The 22276-nt window shown below is 50.0% G+C and overlaps 1 protein-coding gene across 1 annotated transcript in view; it reads right to left on the bottom strand.

Moving 5' to 3' along the window:
- The window catches only part of PPARA (peroxisome proliferator activated receptor alpha), a 66557-nt gene that overhangs the window by 2562 nt on the left and 41719 nt on the right, over positions 1–22276 (bottom strand). The window contains exons 3-6 of the mRNA XM_047067261.1: positions 12534–12694; positions 10740–10878; positions 9796–9998; positions 1679–2126 (exon numbers count right to left, since the gene is read on the bottom strand). Of these exons, the coding sequence (XP_046923217.1) occupies positions 1679–2126; positions 9796–9998; positions 10740–10878; positions 12534–12694 (951 nt within the window). The remainder of the gene's footprint in view (positions 1–1678; positions 2127–9795; positions 9999–10739; positions 10879–12533; positions 12695–22276) is intronic.

Below are 22276 nucleotides of genomic sequence, written 5' to 3'. Positions count from 1 at the left end.
AGGATGTGGGTGTTTTTATTTTTTTGGTTGTAACACAAATATGATTATTACCTTTATTTTTTATTTTTTTTTAATGTTTATTTATTTTTTTTGAGAGACACAGAGACAGGATGCGAGTGGGTTAGGGGCAGAGAGAGAGGGAGACACAGAATCCGAAGCAGGCTCCAGGCTCTGAGCCGTCAGCTCAGAGCCCGACGTGGGGCCCGAACTCACGGGCCGTGAGATCATGGCCTGAGCCGAAGTCGGACGCTCAACTGACTAAGCCACCCAGGCGCCCCTATAATTATTAACTTTTTAGACAGATTTTCAAAAACAAAGGTTTAATGTATCATATGGGTTTAATGGAGACCTCACCACTTTTCTGTATATACAGGCTTGATCTAGGATTGTCATTTCCTTTGGAGAACTGTGGTCACCCTACGTCTCGAGCACCCCAAGGACGGCGGTAGCTTACGTACAACCGTTTTGCAACTTCACACGTTTCGCCAGAGCGCGAGGACTCCCTCCACCTGACTGTGTGCAGACGGATGGGAACGGGGCAGGCCTCGCCGGGCCGCCGGAGTCTGGGCGGCCGTGGCCAGCCTCAACTCTGCGGGCGCGCGCACCCGGGGGGATGGAAGAGCATGTGGCAGCGTGAGGGGGCGGTCGCCCCCTCGGTCTCCCCCAAGGCCGGGTAAGGTCAGCCGAGTTTACAGTGCAGGGAGGACCTTCTTATACCAGGACAGGGTTATTTAAAGGAACATGACGGGGAGCCAAGATTCTGGGAGCCGCAGAGCCGGCGAAAGCCCAGATTCCCTTCCGTGGGATCCACGTCCTTGGCAAAGCAAACTGCAATCGGCCAGTTAGCTACTAATGATTTTCACTACGAAACAGGATAAATATACCAACAGTGAACAAAACTGTGCTAACATCTATATGGCACTCTATACACTACTGTCGGTAATATGGTCACAATCCTGTAATAATAGAATCATATAATAGTCCATAATAGAATCTGTAATAATATCTGTTAATAGAATCATATAATCCAAGTCCAATATTATACACCGTATAGTATAACATAATTCTATCTAAGATGTATTAGATATGAGATACGTTACATCAAATTATATCGCCATTATACCTAATATATATTTGATATGATTATAATTAGAAATAGGCTTATGTATATAGCATTATAATTATGAATAGGACATGTTTATATAATGTACAAATAGGTATTCGTGTATTTTTTTAATTAAAAAAAATTTTTTTGATGTTTATTTATTTTTGAGACAGAGAGAGAGAGAGAGAGCAAGTGAATGGGAGGAGGGCAGAGAGAGGGAGACACAGAATCTAAAGCAGGCTCCAGACTCTGAGCCATCAGCACAGAGCCCGATGCGGGGCTCAAACCCACGAACTGCGAGATCATGACCTGAGCTGACGTATGACGCTCAACCGACTGAGCCCCCCAGGCGCCCCTACTTATTTGCATATGTTAACGTATAACGCTGTAATATGACACGATAGGATGTAATTCTCACTTAAGTCTTGTCAGGGGTGATGCAGGGGCTCAGATGCCCTCCCGCCTGCCAGCACACGCTCCACGTGCCCGACTCCCGCGCGTACCACATTTACGGCTGTTCTTCAGATCGGGAGGCTGCAGGTGACATGGCACCAGGTCACGTCAACGACTTACCTCCGCAGCAAATTATAGCAGCCACAAAAAGGGAAATATCACTGTCGTCCAGTTCCAACGCGTTGAACTTCATCGCAAAGTCAAACTTAGGTTCCATGATATCACAGAACGGTTTCCTTAGGCTCTTTAGGAATTCACGAGTTATAAAACCATTTCCATATGCCACCAGCATCCCGTCTTTATTCATCACAGAAGACAGCATCGCAAATATGGCCTCATAAACTCCGTATTTCAGCAAAGTGACTTGGTCGTTCAAGTCCAAGTTTGCAAAGCCAGGGATGGACTTGGCGAACTCCGTGAGCTCCGTGACGGTCTCCACGGACGTGCACTGGCAGCAGTGGAAGATGCGGACTTCTGCTTCCTTGTTCTGGATGCCGTTGGCCACCAACTTGGCCACCAGAGTCTTCTCGGCCATGCACAGTGTCTCCATGTCATGTATGACAAAGGGCTGCGAAGAAACACCGGAAAAGGTCAATTAACTGGTGACAGGCAGTCCTCTTCATCATCAATGAATTGATGAACAGCCACGGTCTCCAAATCACCCATGGGGCAGTCTTCATCCTTAACCTCAAAACTAATCGGGGACATGAAGACACACATAGAGAACTAATGATGTAAGTCAGTAAGATAATAATCATCACTTCCTGACACTGGGTGGAGATTTCATGGCTAAGACGACGAGGGTCTGATTTGGGCAGGAAAGCTAACAACAGAATGTTCGCAAAGCACTTTTAATATTTTATTAAAAAAAATCTTTTTTAATGTTTATTTATTTTTGAGACAGAGAGAGAGCATGAACGGGGGAGGGTCAGAGAGAGAGGGAGACACAGAATCCGAAGCGGGCTCCAGGCTCCGAGCTGTCAGCACCGAGCCCGACGCGGGGCTCGAACTCACAGACCGCGAGATCGTGACCTGAGCCGAAGTCGGACGCCCAACTGACTGAGCCACCCAGGCGCCCCAATATTTTGTAATATTCTCTGAGCTCCTAAATTGCAATAGCTTTTGAATTTTTATCATGGAAGTACAATTGACACACCACGTCACATTGGTTTCAGGTGCGCAACATGGTGGTTCAACAGGTGTACGTGTGATGCCGTGTTCACCACAACGAGCCTCGTTGCCAGACGTTACTACAATATTACTGACTCGAGTCCCTGAGCTGTACTTTTCATCCCCCTGGCTTCTTTATTTTATAATGAAACACATGTGCCTCTCAATCACCTGCACCCATTTCGCTCATCCCATAATAGTTCTCAATTTTACCATTTTACGAACTTTGGAGACATCCATCGTTATCTAACACGGCTAAGGGAACAAACTTGACACGTGATATACAGAACTCAGAAAGTTGGCAAAGCTTGCATAGCGATAAGCAAACAAGCGTTGTTAAGTCCTTGCTCTTTGGGGATAGACTGGGAAAAGTCTCCAAGAACCTCATTTCCCTGTGCATAAGACTGAAATCGGCGCTTTAGCGCTCCGTTCCAGACCAAGTGCCAAACCCCCACGGTATGTTGCCATACCATCTGCATCCGAGCCCACTGGTTGTGCCATTTTCTGAGGGGGGAAGAAGAGACGGTTGGCCATATTACTTGAAGCCAGCACGCCCAGAAGGGATTATAATCTGGTGGGGCACAAGAGAACGGATGCACATACATGATTTGCACTGCCGGCCAAAACGTACACCAGATCTGTGTGCAGAGCAGAAGAAATGACAGCTTCTACGTGACCTCTGTGATTTATAATGTGTTCTACAGATCAGTAATGAGGCGGGCCGAAGCATTATTTTCAATTCCTCCTGGGATATTTCAATGTAGAACGCATAAGCCGCTCATGATTTTAAGACGCACTCTGCCAATGGGCAAAACACGTCACTGACATTGCATCTGGACCCTTGGCATGGTGTGTTCCCTATTTCTGGGCCCCCAAGAGCATCTGGAGAAACCACAGTGCAAAACCACCTTCAGGGCGCCTGTGGGGGGCTATTTGTCCCAGAAGCAAGGCAGAGTATCGGAGCGATACACGAGAGCGTTTCTGAAAAAACTTTTAAAAATGTTTTACTTATTTTTGAGAGAGCACAAGCAGGGGAGTGGCGGAGAGAGAGAGGGACAGAGGACCCGAAGCGGGCTCCATGCTGACAGCAGCGAGCCCGATGTGGGGCTTGAACTCACGAACCGCAAGATCCATGACTCAAGCCAAAGTCAGACGCTCAACCGACTGAGCCACCCAGGTGCCCCATTTCTGAAATGTTTAAACAAAATCAGAGTTTGCAATACAGCGTTGGACGAAAATATAATTTGATTCTCCGTCTGAAGAGCATACTCTAAAAATTCCCTGTGAATGAGCGAAAACATTCGAAATACAAAATTCAGAGCCAAAATTTCCAAATATCTCCAGTTTGATTAAGGAAGACTAAAACTGTTGCTCTCCAAAGATCATAAAAGCCAGATTACCATTGTTTTGAGGAAGCTTGGGGGCAGTTCTACTTCATGGGAAATTGCTCCGATTTAAGGAATTAACATTCTAGGATGGACTGGAGACATGCTTTTAAAAGAGTTCATGGGGGGCGCCTGGGTGGTGCAGTCGGTTAAGCGTCCGACTTCAGCCAGGTCACGATCTCGCGGTCCGTGAGTTCGAGCCCCGCGTCAGGCTCTGGGCTGATGGCTCGGAGCCTGGAGCCTGTTTCCGATTCTGTGTCTCCCTCTCTCTCTGCCCCTCCCCCGTTCATGCTCTGTCTCTCTCTATCCCAAAAAAAAAAAAAAAAAAAAAATTATTAAGAGTTCATGGGGGGCGCCTGGGTGGCTCAGTCAGTTAAGTGTCCAACTTCGTCTCAGGTCATGAGCTCGCGGTTCGTGGGTTCGAGCCCCGCGTCAGGCTCTGTGCTGACAGCTCAGAGCCTAAACCCTGCTTCGGATTCTGTGTCTCCCTCTCACTCTGCCCCTCCCCTGCTTGTGCTCTGTCTCGCTCAAAAAGAAATCAACATTTAAAATAAATAAAAGGGTACGTGGCTTTCCCCTCAGTTCCAGAAAATATACTATTAGGCCACCTTGGCTACATCACTGGCTTTTTCAAAGTACAACAGCGGGGAGCCTGGGTGGCTCAGTGGGTTAATAGTCTGACTTAATTTCGGCTCAGGTCATGATCTCACAGCTCGTGAGTTCAAGCCCCGTGTCAGGCTCTGTGCTGACAGCTCGGAGCCTGGAGCCTGCTTCGGATTCTGTGTCTCCCTCTCTCTCTGCCCCTCCCCCACTTGCACTCTGTCTCTCTCAAAAATAAACATAAAAAAAAAAGGTACCTATGGCAGAAATAAAGGTCTTAAAACAAAGTTGGGTGGCCAGAGAAATTTGGGAAACACTGAGTTAAAGGAAGTTAGGACCTTCCAGAGTCTCTATCGCAACAGGTGTGTGCAGTGAAGCTTCGAGAGCAGGGACAGGCAGTAGCTCCCAAAGTATGTGACCATAGAACATGGGTTTCTTTTTTGACGGCGCATCTCACAGGACCGGCTGCAGAATTTGCGGGCCTCAGGGCAAAATGAAAACGTGGGGCCCCTTGGTAAAAAATGATGAAGAATTTCAAGACAGCAACAGAACATTACATCCCAGCGTGGGGCCCTTCCAGGCACAGGGCCTTCTGAAATGGGATACACGCCCCCGAAACCCGTCCGGGACTGGTTTTATGTGAAACATACTCTCATAAATGGAGATATAACTGGCACAAATATTTCATTTCATTTTTATAAAATCATCACTTGGATTTTAAGGAGGCAGGGACTCACTAACAGAATTAGGAACCATTTGAATTCAAAACAGGTGCTCATATTAAGAAACCAATGTTTATTAAAGAGAAATTATGTATGCTATAACACACTTGATAAACACAGTTGATAGGACCATCTAAAAAAACCCATGCTGCTTATTATATATAACTGTGGAATGCACCTTTTATACTTAAGTTAGAATATGAATGTTATCTGCCATCACGGGTGGTCATTTCAAATAAATAAAGCACGCTGTGATGAGTTTAAATAGCGTGAGGCAGAAACCTGCCCAATTTCCCCCCAAATCACTCCCCACTGAGACCAGAAGGTTCTCCTAACTGACATCTATCACTCATGTGCAAACCTGATTGGTATCGTGTGTGTTGATGATGTCACTGACAAGAACTCATCTTTACTTACTTAAAAAAAATTTTTTTTTAATGTTTATTTCTGAGAAAGAGAGAGAGAGAGAGTGCAAACAGGGGAGGGCAGAGAGAGAGAGGGAGACACAGAATCCGAAGCAGGCTCCGGGCTCCGAGCTGTCAGCACGGAGCCCGACACGGGGCTCGAACCCACGAGCCGCGAGATCATCGAGCTCAAGTCGGGGGCTCCACCGACTGAGCCACCCAGGCGCCCCAAGAACTCGTCTTTAAATACATTTAAACAGCACTTTCTATGGAAAGTCAGGCAGCACCAGCTTTTAGGAAAAACTTACTTGTGAATTATTGGTGTAATTGCTTTGGACGAAACCATTTAGTAAGCTTCAGTTAGGTTTTACTACACATTTCTAGTAAACAGTATAAAAGTATGTTTTTCAATCTTGAAGCAACAGCCCCTAAAGAGGTGATGCCATTTCAGGATGACACCAGGAGGCCCCTTGTCCCGAAGAATCAGGAACATGGCGGACAGGGGCGCCTGGGTGGCTCAGTCGGTTGGGCGTTTGACTTCGGGCTCAGGTCATGATCTCACTCACGGTTCGTGGATTCGAGCCCCAAACTGGGCTCTGCGCTCCCAGCACGGAGCCTGCTTGGGATCCTCTCTCTCCCTGTCTCTCTGCCCCTCCCCCCACCCACGTGCATTTGTGCCCACATTCTCTCTCTCTCTCTCTCTCAAAAGTAAACAAATGTTAAAAAAAAAAAAAAAGAAATGTTGAGAATAATGTTGGCATTCCTTTCAAAACTAGTGTTAGAGGGTTAGCCACCACCTGGGTGGCTCAGTCGGTTAAGCGTCTGACTTCGGCTCGGGTCTCGATCTCACGGTTGGTGAGTTCAAGCTCCACATCGAGCTCGCTCCTGTCAGCACAGAGCCTGCTTCGGATCCTGTGTCTCCCTCTCTCTGTCTGCCCCTCCCCCGCTCGCGCTCTGTCTCTCTCAAAATTAAATAAACATTCAAAAAAATTAAACAACAAGTGTTAGAATCCATTCCCAGCCACAGGTCAAAAATTCGTCCCCTTGCTTCATTTAGTCTTCTCAGACAAGACACCTGACTCTGTTACTATAATCCCAGTTTGCATTCGGGCTGGCTGCTACTGACTCATGATTTTGTCTAAAAATTATGTTCCCAGAGGACAAAGATTTTCCATAACTGGTGACATTCAAAGACTCTAACTATAATCCCTGACAATTGTGGGCAACACGGGAATCTTTGAGAGGAACATCTGAATTAAGAAACTTGTAGCCAGGCCTGGGTGACTCAGCCGGTTAAGCGTTAAGCATCGGACTTCGGCTCAGGTCACAATCTGACCTGACCACAGCTGGTGGGTTCGAGCCCCGTGTCAGGCTCTGTGGTGACAACTCGGAGCCTGGAACCTGCTTCGGATGCTGTGTCTCCCTCTCTCTCTGCCCCTCCCCCACTCGCCCTCTGTCTCTTCAGGGCTGTAAGGCCTCTGAAGCCAGAAGTGAGCTGGAGCGAGGACGCGTGTGTGCACGTGTGCAGAGCTGGGGCCTGAGCACTTGGGAGCGGCCCGCACGCGGAGGGCGCCCTTGGGAGGGGACAGAGCGCGGAAGGCCCAGACTTCAGCGCTCCTCGCCATCTCATTGCAAGTGGCCTCCTGGAACGTCTCCTTGTGACATTCTTAACACCTCACACATCAACACACGGACTTTTTAGGACACCGTTGAAGAGCACTTCTTTTGGAAGCCAAGTTCGGATGGCACCGATGTTGCCTCTGAACCTCAGCTTGTTCCTGGCTCCCTCATATCAGGGGGCAGCAAGGGACCTGACAAGCGAGGACTAGGTAACCGAGGACCCTGCTCGTTTTCTGGCCTCAAGGTTCGGAGATCTCAGGGGCTCAAACCAGCCCTTGTGCGGACGGAAACATTCGCTATCCCTGCCGGCACCCCCCTGCGGATCTTTCCCCAAAGCCCCCCCATGCTTCCTGCAGCCCCCTTCTTCCTCTCAAGACCCTCTCTGCAGCCCTCCCCCTTCCCCTAGCATCCCCCTTGCCCCTCCCACAGCATTCCCCTCCTGGCCCACCCAGCCTCCTAACTGGTTCCAGGTCAGCTATGGGTCTTTGTAGAGGCTGTGTCCTGCACTGGGGGCTCTAAGTCCCAGGAAGTGCCCCATTGGGCTGGCGGGGAGGAGGGGGACGGGGGAGGGCCAAGGCAGAGGGCCTTGGGTGGGAAGCAGTCCGGCCCTGTGCAGACACCACGATCACAGGATCACCGGCCATGAGCAGCAGACACCTGCACGCTGCCTTTCAGACTGGTGACCTTGCACTCTGGTTTGGAGGTGGGGGGCAGGGGCAGGCACGCGCCCCCCCGCGAGCAGTTTCCTGAATTCCCTTTCTCCTGTACAGTGAAGCCCCAGCCCAGACTTCAAGTCTGTTATTTATTTCCTTAAGATGAAAATAGATTCCTCCCAGAGAGGAAATGCCCAGATGGCATCAGCTCGGGCCGAGGGGGCTCCTTCCAAGGGCGTGTGGATCTCGGTGGGAAGGATCTCGGAAAGATACTCCGTGGGAATGAAATTAATATTAAAGAACAGTGTTTGGTGAAGAGTAAAGATGACTTTTAAGTTCCCTTTAAATTCTAAAAACCCAAGCGAGCAAGAGAAGATCTCAAAGAGATCAGAATTGCCGGTGACTCTAATACAGGGTTATTCTAATCGTTTCCAAGAGGGAAATTCAAAATTAAAAAGTTATTTTATTCTCACCCTTGTGATCCAGAAAGGGTCTCATTTATAAAAGCCTCTGGGGCCTCCCAGCATGGGTGTGGCTTTGCCAATTTAATAGAGTTTGCCTGAGCTGTTCTGAAATGTCTCAGCCTATTTAATGGGAGAATTTCACTGAAGAATTAAAGACTCCGTCAAAGAGAAGGTTGGTTTGTTCATGAAAGTAAGTGGCTTGTGAAATACTTCATTTTCCTGTGACTAAAAAGTCCAGCTTGTAATTCCCAATCAGGATTGCTTTCGGCTAGCTACTCATTAGCACAAATTAAACCTGTTTCACCATGCGTGTAGGAAAAAGGCAAAATATCTTCATCAGCCAACCGTGGGCCGGCCCCTCTTTGAAGAGGCCCTGAGATTAGTTCTGTAATGGAGACGGAGGCTGAGCTGACCATGGGGGGGGGGGCAGGAGGCAGAGTGAAGGAGGATCCCCAGACACCCGCTCAGTGCTGCGGAAAAGGTCCAGAGAAGACAATAAAATTTCCGTAAACGAATAGCCCTTTCTAAGCCCGGAGATATCTTTGCCTTTTCAATGAAGAAACAGGAGGAGGCCTTGGGGGGGGGGGAGGGGAGGGGTGATGGGAAAAGAGGGAGGAGTTTTAGGGGAAGGATAAGTAAGAACGCATGTTGGGGGGCACCTGGGTGGCTTGGGAAGTTAAGCATCTGACTCTCGATATCAGTTCAGTTCATGATCTCATGATCTGTGAGCTCGAGCCCCTCATCAGGCTCTGCACGGACAGTACGGATCCTGCTTGGGATTCTCTCTGTCTCTCAAAATAAATGAATAAATAAAAATAATAAAAAGAACACACGTTGAATGAAAAGAAAATGCTTTCGTTTTCTGGCATAAAATAGAGATTTTTTTTTTTTAACGCACTTAAGAAATGCCCCTAAGCTATTAACCAGATTTGTGTGTGTGTGTGTGTGTGTGTGTGTGTGTGTGTGTGTTAATCACGCAGTCATTGTAATAACTTGGTTGCCAGGAGCTCTGAGGCGCAGCGAACCCAGGAGTTGCGAACCCTTAAGCTGCCTCTTAGTCTCTGGACGCCTCTATCCGTGGCCTCTCGTTCGCCTTGGGGGTGACACCACTCTCCCAACATCTAACGCCTGTTTCCTCAGCCCCTCCGTGGGACTCTAGCTGACGGGTCACCAGGGGGACACTTCAGGCTGGATGGCAGACAGCCGCGGGGACACCTACCGGGTTGTTGTTGGCTTTCCCCGCCAGGATGACCCGGGCCTTGACCTTGTTCATGTTGAAGTTCTTGAGGTAGGCCTCGTAAATTCTCTTGGCGAGGGATTTCAGATCCGCCGTTTCAGCGTCTTCTGGGTCGTGTTCACACGTGAGAATTTCCGCTTTCAGTTTTGCTTTCTCAGACCTTGGCATCCGTCCAAAACGAATTGCTGGGGGGCGGGGGGGGGGGTGGGGAGAAACGGGAATAGGAAGCGAGCAGAAGTGAGCAAGGCGGCCCGTGACAGCCGCCGACCGCCGGGCAGAGAGTTCGCGCCGAGGATTCATCCACGAGTGAAAACCCACCCTCCATATCGGCCAAGGTTCTGCTCTGGAGCAAGGAAGATAAAACTCAACCTTCATAAATCCTGGACTTTAAAAAAAAAAAAAAATAAGGTGAAAAGAAAAGGCCACACCATTTACTCATTTCAGCAACAGGACCGGCTGGGGGTTGTTTACTGTCGTCAGGTCCAAAACTGACCCTCAGTTCAAGGAGACGGAAGTGACCGCTAGAACGAGTTCGCCCGGCACCCTTTTTCTTTTTCCAGAAGGGACACGTGCCGCTGCTGGGAACTGGTTATGCCTTCACGTCCTCACTGGCACGTTCTAAACTCGCGGCATGATTCCGAATAATGCAATTCAGCGTGGGAAGGTGCCTACAATGGATGCGTGGGCACCCAGCGGAAACCTCAGACCCCGGTCCTACCGTGTGGAGTTTCTAACGGGAATCGCAGGCACGCTGCGCAAGCGCAGCCACGTGAGACTCTTACTTTCTTAGGCTACTCTGGTTGCAGAACGACCCGGGTCCTAACTGTCTTTGCAGCGCATTCATGGAAAACACGGTGCGCTGCGACCCAACGGGGGAGGAAAGCTGAGGCGCGGGCCGGGAAGGCACACCAGACAACCTTACCTACCGTTATGGGACATCCCAGCCGAAAGGCACTTGTGGAAACGACAGTATTGGCACTTGTTTCGATTCTTTTTCTGGATCTTGCAGCTACGGTCACATTTGTCATACGCCAGCTTTAGTCGGATCGTTCTCCGGAAGAAGCCCTGAGGGGTTGAGACACAGTCGATCAGCGACCGTGGGCCGCGGCCAAGTCGGGGTCACTGCCTTACTCGTGCTCCCTGTTGCTCATTTATGGTCCTTTGCAAACGAACTAGAATTAGTAGAACGGTTCTAAAAAGTCTGACATAATTGGGACAGACTGGAAATCGCAAATGTCATTACACCTAAGACGAAACACAACAAAATGTGGCAAAGTGCAAAGCAGTTTCCGAATGTCCTCCCCGGGTTTGGGGAGACGCATGTGAGGTCTCCCAGGGCTACTCGGCCCTGCTCCGGGTCGGACAAGCGTCACCCCTCCCTGTCCCACCCACACCCTTACTGGGGACTAAACACTTCCTAGGCATCTTGGAAGAGAGTATTAACTCCTTGCAAGACAGCGATTCCCATCGACCACAATAAAAGGGAGCCAACTGTTTGTAAACAGTTGTCTTGCTTTACAGAAGCATCTTAAGCTCTCCCCAGTAAGAGAAAACGTCACTATTTCGCCCATAAAAAAAAAATGAAACGAAAGGAACGTAGGTGCGGCCCCGCAGAAGAGGCCACCCTGCGACTAGCTTTGTCACAGGCACGTGGTCAGAGGCTTGTGAAGGAGTCTGTGTATTTGCTTCGGTTCTTGTTCTCTCTGCTTCCCACGCCTTCCTACGTCTTTCTGATGGGGCTGGTCCCGGGGCCCGCAGGAGGGGGGACAGCAATTTCTTGGGGAACAGGAGGGGAGGCTGGTGCCTTCACTCAGTTGGTCGTCTGGGTCTGTGCAGCGGGATGGCCGGAGGAGGCACAGGGTCAGGCGGGGGGCTGGAGACAGAATTCTAACCGTCGTCGGGAGGCAGAGCCGGCCCCGCTCACGCAGCCCTTTTCCCCCCTGCGACGCAGGCCTCCCAGGCCGCCCCAGGTTCGGGTGCTGCGACAGCGTCTCAAGGAGGCAGGTCGCACCTGCACCGGTAAAGGCCGCGGCATCTTCCAGGGGTCAGTAAGCTGTCTCCGTGCGCGCAGGGGAAGGAGATTTCTGCCTGTAACCGGACGCTGAGATTGTCGTGTACACGAAACCCCAGAGCTGAGAACACATACATCGCCGTAAAGGCACGATGTGGCGTCCGGCCACCTCCGATGGCCGTGAGGACACTGCCCCCCCGGCCTGCTGAGGACTGGAAGAGCGAGTGGGCTCCCTGGCCCCGGCCTCAAATAAAGGGATCCCTCTTACTGTGTCTTTTCTTTCAAACATGTCTCTTCCACTTGCTAACGGGTACGGTCCAGCAATCTGCCCCAGACCCTCTGAACGGAGAAGCTAATCTCTTACGTGGTCTGTTTCTTATCTCTCCTCCTGGCAGATCTTTTTAGTAGTGACGAAAATCTGTGTAAAACATAAAAGGAACCAGGGGCGCCTGGGTGGCCCAGTTGGTGAAGCGCCCGACTCCTGATTTTGGCTCACGTCATGCTCTCACGGTTCGTGAGTTCGAGCCCCACGTCCGGCTCTGCGCTGACAGCGTGGAGCCTGCTTGGGATTCTCTGTCTCTGTTTCTCTCTGCCCCTCCCCTGCTCTCTCGCTCTCTCAAAATAAATTAAATAAGTTAGTAAGTAAGTAAAAGGAACCACACGCGGCCCCTGGAGCAGGGACCTTCCCCTCCACCAGGGGCCACCGTACCTTGCAGCCTTCACACGCGTGAACTCCATAATGGTAGCCTGAGGCTTTGTCCCCACAGATTCTACATTCAATGTTCAGGGCTACGCTGGAAGGTTCATCGGCACTGCCTGGAGCCACCGGATAAGTGACCGACGAGGGACTCGAAGCTGGTGAGAGGGTGTCTGAGAACAGAGGAGGGAAGACTCATGAACACTGCAGACGCATCACCGGTGTCTACACCAGGTTTCCAAGGGCACGACTGCTCGTGAGGTGTTCAGTGAGGAGCCCCCGTCCCGGGCTGGCCCACCCCCGCCTGTGCCCCTGCTGTTACCGCTGCAGCGTCCCCGAACCTGCCGCTGGGCCGTCCCCGGTTCTGGACCCCAACACACCCAGCGGCCTCCCCACCCGCACCGGGCGCGGCCCACACACGAGCTGTTACTTTGCTTCCCTCCAGCGCTTTACTGTAAACTCAGTAAATCACACCAGAATACAGGATAAAAGTCCACGTGGGCAATACCGAAAGCAAAATCCATGAAAGACTTAAAAAAAAAAAAAGTTGGACTTTCTTATAATTAAAAACTTCTTTCTGCTCTCCAAAAGACACTGCCAGGAAAACGAAAAGACGAGCCACAGATGTGGAGAAAACATTTGCAAAGCACACATCTAATAAAAGACTTGCATCCAAAGCACACAGAGGAGTGTTAAAACTCAACAATAAGAAAAACCAACGACTCAATTAAAAAACGGGGAGAAGATCTGGACAGACACCTCCCTGAAGAAGATACAGAGGTAGCAATGAAGCCCGTGAAAAGATGCTCCGTGTCCCTGGTCGCTGGGAAACTGTGAATTAGAACAAGCAGACGTCGCCCTGCACCTACGAGCCTGGCTTCAATGAAAACAAGACGGAACGAAAGAGTTGACAACACTCAGTGCTGGCGAAGATGGGGAACAACGGGAACGCTCATTCGTGGCTGTTGGTACGAAGACGAGTGGCTGGGGTCGGGGGTTGGGGGGGCTTGAGCAGGTGAGGCAGGTCTTTTGGAAATGGTAAAACAGTTGATGCGAAAATGTAGTGGTGACGTGACACTGTGCGTTTGTCAAAGTCCACGGAACGTTGCAGTACAGGGCAAGCCTTAACGTGTGCAAACAAATAAAAAATATTTAGGAGGCTGGGGGACTGTGGGGTGACATACGGAATGGGACAAAGTCGTCTCACTGTGTTACATGAGTACGAAAGGGCCTCCCTGAAGGAGGAGTGGAGAAGACATGACCTAGGAACCCTGGAAACCAGTGGCGTCTATGGGACGGAAGGCAAAGGAGCTGTGTGCAAGCAAGGCGCATCGGCGGATAAAGTGGCCCCCACAGGGGTACGGCCCGCCACCCTGGTGCCGCCATCGTGTAGACAGAGATGGACAATGAACTGGAGGGATGGTGGGCATCAGGACTTTCACTGCTGGAGCGTGCCCTTGTAGATCAGCTGGGAGGCGTGAGACCAACCCCCGTGGCGGCGGCTTAGACCCTTGCAGATCAGCTGGGAGGGGTGAGACCGACCCCTGTGGCGGTGGCTTAGACCCTTGCAGATCAGCTGGGAGGGGTGAGACCGACCCCTGTGGCGGTGGCTTAGAGCTGCCGGCATCAGTATGAGCTCCTGCTTAGAGATCCAGATGATTATGTACAGAAATATTTATAGACGTGCGTGTACACACGGGTTAGCATGTGCACGTATCTCTTTGTTCTCCCAGCTAAGAGAACCAAAAGGAAAAGACGCTCCAGTGGCGACCTGAAATGACAGAGGAGACGGCATCCAGGACTCTGATAAGGCTGCATAGAGTTCCGTGACCACCATTCACGACGCAAGTCTCAGAATTCGTAGGCCATCAGGTAAAGTACTCAAAAGGGTCTGGGCTCAGTATCGCGGCACACTTACCTGCAGACTCCACACCGTTATGGTTCCATCTAACACAAGACCTGAAAGGTCAAACCTTTTCCAAGTAAGGTAACTGCATCCCAGAACAAAACTCAGAAATATTTACGGGGATACAAAAATATCCACCGTGAACTAAGTTCACAATGTATGGCATCCAATTAAAAAATTAAAAAATACATGGGGCACCTGGGTGGCTCAGTCGGTTAAGCGCCCGACTTCGGCTAAGGTCATGATCTCGCGGTTCGTGAGTTCGAGCCCCGCGCTGGGCTCTGTGCTGACAGCTCAGAGCTTGCTTCAGATCCTCTGTCCCCCTTGCTCTTTGCCCCTCCCCCACTTATGCCCTCTGTCTCTTTCTCAAAAATATATAAACATTAAAAAAAATTAAGAATACGTAAAGAAGCAGAAAGATATGACCCACGATGAGGAGAAAAATCAATGAACTTAAACTGACCCCAAAGTAACAAAGATGATAGAAATTTATGAGTGTATCCTAAGCGTTTAAGGAGCTGAATGAAAGACTGGATGTGTTAGGTAGAGACTGGTCATGCCAGTAAGTCTACACTAACTGATGTGGAAAATACACTGGATGGGATAAGGGCCAGATTAGACACTGTAGAAGAAGAGATTAGTGAACTTGAAGACCCAGTAAAGAAACTATCCAGAATGAAACACAGAAATATGACCAAAAAATTTTGCTTCGTGTGGGAAATCTACTAAGCATTTAAGAAGAAAGAGTATCAATTGTACAGGGATATACAGAAAACGGAGAATAGGGCGGACTTCCCAACTCATTCTATGAGGCCAGCATTAATCTGATACCAAAACCAGATAAAGATTTTGCAAAAAAAACTAGAACCAATATCCTTCTTGAACACGGATGCAAAAATTCTTAACAAAAACTTAAGAAGTCCAATAATATGTAAAGAGGACAATATGTGATGACCAAGTAGGATTTATTGTGGTAATGTGAAGGTGACTTAACCTTTGGAAATCAAACAGTATAATTCGCCCTATCAATCAATCATAAAGATAAGTCATTTGATCATCTTACCAGACGCAGGGAAAACATTTGCCAAAATCTAACTTCAATTTCTGATAAAAATTCACAGAAAACTAGGATGAGAAGGGGAATTTCCTTGATCTAAGAAAGGGCATCTATGAAAAATGATGGTCATCATCATACTTAGTGGTGAAAGGCTGAGATCAGGAACAAGGCAGGGGGGTCCCCCCACTTAATTCAACATTGTACTGGGGGTTCTAACCAGTGTAATAAGGCAAGAAAATGAAATAAAGGCATCTAGCTTAAAAAAGGAGAAGTGGGGTGCCTGAGTGCCTCAGTCGGTTGTGTCCAACTCTTGATTTCAGCTCAGAACTTGATCTCAGGGTCATGAGTTTGAGCCTCACGCTGGGCTCTACACTGAGCATGAAGCCTATTAAAAAAAAAGGAAGAAGTACAACTCTTTATGTACAGATGACATAACTCTCTGTGCATAAAATCCTAAGACCTTATAATATATGAAACACTTAGCAATAAATCTGAAAAAACTGTGAAAGACCTGTGCACTAAAAACTAGAAAACAACGAAGAATGAATCTAATGGAGGCAGTAAGTCCGTGGCCCCAAAGGCTTCGTGTTGTTATGATGCCAGTTCTCCCCACATGGACCTTTTGGTTCAAGGCAATCCCAATCAAAATCTTAGCAGGCTTGTTGGGTAGACATTGAAAAACTGATTCTGGAATTAACAGAATACCCAAGGCACCTTTAGCAAAGAAGAAAAAAATTGGAGAACTTAACGCTACTTGACTCCAGGCCTTATTTTAAAACTACAGTGGCCAGGAATTAGTGGCATTGGTATCAAATGAGACAACAGATCCGTGAAACTGAACAGAGGGTCCGGAAATAGACCCAGGCAGGTAAGGTCAATTGCTTTTTGACAAAGATATGAAGGCCATTTAGTGGAGACAGCAGTCTTTCTGACAAAGTGTGCTAGAACTTTACAAATGCAAAAGAGAGAGAGAGAGAGAGAGAAAGAAGCAGCGAGTTTTGATCTACGTACGAAGATTAACTCAACAGATCCGGTACATCAATGTAAAACCTAAAAAACAGAAAACTTGTAGAAGAAAGTGACTTCGGGCCAGGCAAATATTTCTTAAACGTGACGCAGAAGGCATGATCCATGCAAGAAAAAACACTGATGAATCGCATTTCCTCTAAATCAAGGACTTCTGGGTTTTGAAAAACACTGTTAGGAGAAAGAAAAGACAAGCCACGGACTAGGAGAAAATATTTATACGTCACATATCTGATGAAGATACTTGCATCCAGAATAGAGGAATAGCTCTCGGCAGCCAAGAGCAAGGACACCACTCGGCTTAAAACGGGCAAAAGATCTGAACAGAAATGTCACCGAAGAAGACGTGTACGTAGAAGAGGTACAGACTTGGTAAACGAGCCGTGGGGACGGAAAGTACGGCACAGGAAACACGGCCGATACTATCACGATAACGCTGCGTGGCGGCGGATGGTGACTACACTTGCCGTGGTAAGCGCTCTGTAACGCACAGATTATCGTATGGAAAATTCACTGTGTTGTGCACCTGAAACGAACATTGTACATCCGCTACGCTTCAGTAAAACTTTTTTAAAAAGAAGATATCTGGCAAAAGATTCTCAGCATCACATACCGCTACACGCCCGTTGGAATGGGAAAAACCCAGAAGACTGACCACAACTACAGTTGGTGACGGCGGGCTGGGGCTGGAGCTCTCACACGCGCTGGTGGGAGCCTGAAATGGTATCACGTTCTGGAAAAGATTTTGGCAGTTTCCTTCCTTTTTTTTTTCATTAAAAAAATTTTTTTTTAAAAACATTTATTTATTTTTGAGAGACAGAGAGAGACAGAGTGCGAGCAGGGGAGGGACAGAGAGAGAGGGAGACACAGAATCCGAGGCAGGCTCCGGGCTCCCAGCCGTCAGCACAGAGCCCGATGTGGGGCTTGAACCCACACACCGCGAGACCGCGACCTGAGCCGAAGTCGGACGCTTAACAGACTGAGCCACGCCAGTGCCCCGATTTGGGCAGTTTCTTAAAAGCTACACAAACATCCACCTTATGTCCCAGCCATTTGCTCCCAGGTGTCTACCCGGGAGAAGTGAAGGCACGTGTCCACACAGAGACTGGTACACGGCTTGATCTCTGGCAGCCAATACCTAGAAGCGACTCCGGTGTTCATCAGCAGGTGCACGGAGAAGCAAACAGGAGCAGAGCCACACAACAGACAGAAAGACTGAACTGGTGCAGAAGAAGCTCCAGATAATTCTGCTGAGCGAAAGAAGTCAGACTGAAAAGACAACATACTGTATTCTTCTTGTTTGTTTTCAGTTTATTTATTTTGAGAGAGACAGAGAGAGCAGGGGAGGGGCAGAGAGAGAGAGAGACAGAGAGAGAATCCCAAGCAGGCCCCGTGCTGTCAGCACAGCCCCGACATGGGGCTCGATCCCACCAACTGTGAGACCGTGACCTGAGCTGAAATCACGAGGCGGGTGCTTCAGTGACTGAGCCACTCAGGTGTCCCTGTATTATTCTTTTTATGTCAAATTCTAGGAGACACAAACAGATACACAATGACAGGAAGACCAGGGGTTGCTCAGGGGAGGGGAAGGAAACCGAGGGTGGAGAAGAGGGTTTATAAAAGGGCACAAGTAAATTTGGGGTCGATGGATTGCGTCACTATTTTGATTGCGGTGACGGTTTCACACTTAAAATGTGTGTGTGGGGGGGGCGCCTGCGTGGCTCAGTCAGTTGAGCATCCGACTTTGGCTCGGGTCATGATCTCGCGGTTCATGAGTTCGAGCCCCGCGTCGGGCTCCGTGCTGCCAGCTCGGAGCCCGGAGCTGCTTCGGATTCTCTGTCTCCCTCTCTCTCTGCCCCTCCCCTGCTCGGGCTCTGTCTCTGTCTCTCAAAAATAAAACATCACAAGAACTTTTTAAACGTGTGTGTGTACGTATACACATCAAGTGGTACACTTTAAAATTTTTTTTTTTCAACTTTTATTTATTTTTGGGACAGAGAGAGACAGAGCATGAACGGGGGAGGGGCAGAGAGAGAGGGAGACACAGAATCGGAAACAGGCTCCAGGCTCCGAGCCATCAGCCCAGAGCCCGACGCGGGGCTCGAACTCCCGGACCGCGAGATCGTGACCTGGCTGAAGTCGGACGCTCAACTGACTGCGCCACCCAGGCGCCCCTCAAGTGGTACACTTTAAATATGTGCAGTTTATGGAATGCCAGTCAAGTCGCCAAGAAAAATCGAGGGGAGAAGGACAGATCAGGCTGCCCCAGCCGCCTCGCCCATCTGGTCTCCTGGGCGTAACACGTGAAGTGAATACACTTTATAGACGGCCCTTCCGCGGGAGCGGTTTACGAAATTTCGCACCATCACCCAAGGGGTGGAAGATCTAATTTACAAATGAGGGATAATCTTATCTCTCAAATTAGCCAGTGACCCGAGCACGGGGAAACCGGTAAGAAGTATGAGGTGATTCCAAATGACCGAAAGGATCAACAGTCAGGGGCCGGAGGGGCTACGAGTGGCGGACCACACGCCCACCGCGGGGAAGGCTGGCGGTGCAGAGGCAGGGGCGTGTGCCCAGCACACCTCGGTGTGCTCACTTTTGCTAAGTTCCCCCTCCTGTTTTGGTCACGAAGTTCCTTGGAATTGGTCGAAGGCCAGCGTGGAACTCTCTCCCCCCAAACCCTCGCCCTTTACTTTCTTTAGACGGGACGTGCGTGGCAGCCCGTGGAGCTGGGTCAAACGTGGCTTCCCACGAAGCGTATGGACCACGAGGCTAGTTGGCGTGACGTTTCCAGGTCTTACCTGTGTCCCAGCTTTCAGACGGCGTGTAGCTCCCGACAATGACCCGAAAGACGTTAGTTTTAGAAAAGCTACCTTGCCCTAAACTGGAAGAACGTGAGGACTTGGGAAGAGAAAGCCCGGGCCGAGCGGCCGCCGTGTGGCCTCTGCCTTCCCGGAGAAAGTGGGAGGGTGTCTGAACACTCTTCGCGTCCACGGCTAGAACAGAACTTTCCGGGGGCTTTACCATGACACGTCCGCCCCGCTCACGCATGTTCCTTATTTCAGAAGGACCTCGAGACTGTGTCTGGCCTGAAGGAAGGCGTATCCTCGAATCCTTTCATTATAAGAGGGACTGTGTGTTTTCCAAAGAAGGGGGAAGAAACCACTTCCTTTAAGAAAAGAGACAAATTGACACAGATAAATCTCGAATCCGGAAGAAAACCGATTTCTGACAGTCAACGTAACCACAAATAGTGCACAAAAAACACCCCGGCGTGCGGCGTGTCTACGATGTGGAGAAGAAAGGACCCATTTTGAGGGGTGGAGAGCTGGGTGTTGAGCCCAGGTTTTCTCCTACTCTGGGCTTGGAACCTCCAGCACGTCCCAAAGTCCCGGGGTCTGCCTCCTTTCCTCTTCCCTTCAATAAACATAACGACGAACTCAAACACGGCTCTTGGGATTCAGGGAGATAAGGCCCATGCGGTGGCTAACCGGTGCCGGATAGCCGGGCTGTCACCGTCCCTGACCCCGGCACGGGCTGCCCACAGGACTCGGCAAGGTGGGCCTACAACACAGAGGCTCTTCCTTGCTCCCTCCCTCCCTGTTTCTGGAAGCGGCCGTCACCCGGGACACTCCCTCTGGAGCACGTCATGGGAAAAGCAGCCAAGACTTGAACCGTTTATAAAGGTCTGTTGGGGTCACCACAAAGGCTGCTCGGTCACGAAGGCCGCAGAGTCCTTTAACGCATCATCTTCACAGGGTGTCCCACGGATCGCACGATCCCTGAGTTACAAGGTCGAGAGCGGGGCGTCAAAAGGGATGTTCGTACGAACAACGTGGCGTGGAGTCAGCTGGGGTGCACGGGGTCAAGTCTCGGCGCGGCCTCTGTCCAGCTGCGTGACCGGGCCACGTTACCTAATTCCCGCGGGCTCGTTTCCACTTGCAAAGCGGCAACAATCCGGGGTTTTCACAAGGATTACGCGAGCCTCTGCACAAGCTGCCTTTTTTTCCTCCTGCCAGGAATGCTCCTTCCCGCTGCTTTTATTTTCCTTTAAAGTACTTCAAACATATAGGAAAATATAGAGTATAACACCCACCGCCCAGATTTCCAAACTGTGACGCTTTCTCACACGGCTTCACGTCTCTGTTGAAAGTACCACCTGCAAGGGCTGAATTCCCCACGGAGCTCCCCCCGCCCCCCCCCCCCCGTCTCTTTCTCGGCCGGAGACCCCTCCCTCCGCCCCCGCCCCCCTCTCTTCTCTCGGTGGGTGATCGACACAGTAAAGCTGGAGCCAGCTTTACGAGGTGAGGTGCGCGTCCGAACCCACCTACCCCACGCGGCACTCTCTGGTGCTGGAGGTTTTACGGGAATTGAATCCTGCTGAAGATATCCTTCAGCATAGTTTCACTCCGTGCCACTTTTTACACGGATTCGTGTTGACACAAGCGGAGCGAATTCATTCCTTGAAGTTACCATAGAGCGTTCCGCTGCAGGGAACGCGCACGATTTCTCTGCTTTCCTTGTTTCCTGTTCGTCCCCATCACAGGCACCGTCGCGTCGCACGTACCATGAACCATGGTTGCCGGGCACACCCCCATTCACGTCTCCTTCTATTTATTTCTTTTTAATTTTTTTTAATGTTTATTTTTTTTGAGAGAGAGAGAGAGACAAAGACAGAGTGCGAGCGGGGGAGGGGCAGAGAGAGAGGGAGACACAGAATCCGAAGCAGGTGCCGGGCTCCGAGCTGTCGGCACAGAGTCCGACACGGAGGGCGAACCCACAGACCGTGAGATCATGACCTTCAGTCGGGCGCTTAAGCGACTGAGCCACCCGGGCGCCCCATTCACATCTCCCTTTGAACAATGTCTGTCCCCAGTGGGCCTGCTGGGTTTAGAGTGCATCCGCTTTGCACTACTCTCTCTGCACAGGTTTTATCAGCGCACGCTGTTCAGCACAGCACAAACCCTCCCTTCCCACCGTCACTAAAGTCAGTGCAATCGTCACAAAAACCATCTTCCTGGAGCAGGAATGAGTGAGAAGGCAGTAGGGAGAAACGTGCTCCGGGTTCAGGACTCATATGGGGGCCACGGAGGGGAAAGAACGCAGAGACCTTTTGTGGACGCTGCCGTGGAGAACATTCTCCCTCAGTTCCCCGGAGGGCCCCGGTATTCCACGCTCAGAGCCGACGACCACACGTACCCCTGTTGCCAACCGCTAGCTGGGCCGACCCCGGTCCAGCCCAGTCAGTCCCGACCGGAGACCCACTTTTGCCAGGAAGCGTGTGGAGTCAGGTGCACCCCAGACGGAGCCTTTTCGAATCGAGGGCACGGTTTACGCCACGTTACCCCGGGCTCGCTTAAGTGCTGTCTGGAAGGATGAACCGTTTTACGTCTTCTTCCTTCCCAGTGATCCCAGAGGTTACCCGAGTGGCCCCCGTGTTTCATTTCTTTGTTTCTGCCTTGCTGGCACTCGATGTAGTTCGTAATGCAATGTAGAATTTAGGAGATGGCTCGTATACATCTCCAGATTTTAAAAAACCGTCATTTTTATTAGAATAGGAGCCTCTGCTTTAAAGAAATAAGAAGTCAGATTTTTTTTTTTTTTAGAAATGTGGCTGACTGCCTTAACTGAGTTTCAAGTATTATTTGATGCGTGTATGGCTTTTAAAAGAAGCGTACTGTGAGACACACGGCACAGCAGGCCCAGGGGAATGGGCTATGCTTTATCATGTCTAAAGAGTTTGCTGCACAGAGATGTGACCTC

The sequence above is a fragment of the Lynx rufus genome, unplaced genomic scaffold (assembly GCF_022079265.1).
Source record: "Lynx rufus isolate CCGP_SWC_20201006 ecotype Redwood Valley unplaced genomic scaffold, mLynRuf1.p SCAF_7, whole genome shotgun sequence".
In the NCBI taxonomy this organism is placed as follows: Eukaryota; Metazoa; Chordata; class Mammalia; order Carnivora; family Felidae; genus Lynx; species Lynx rufus.
This window is presented reverse-complemented; position numbering and strand designations above follow the sequence as displayed.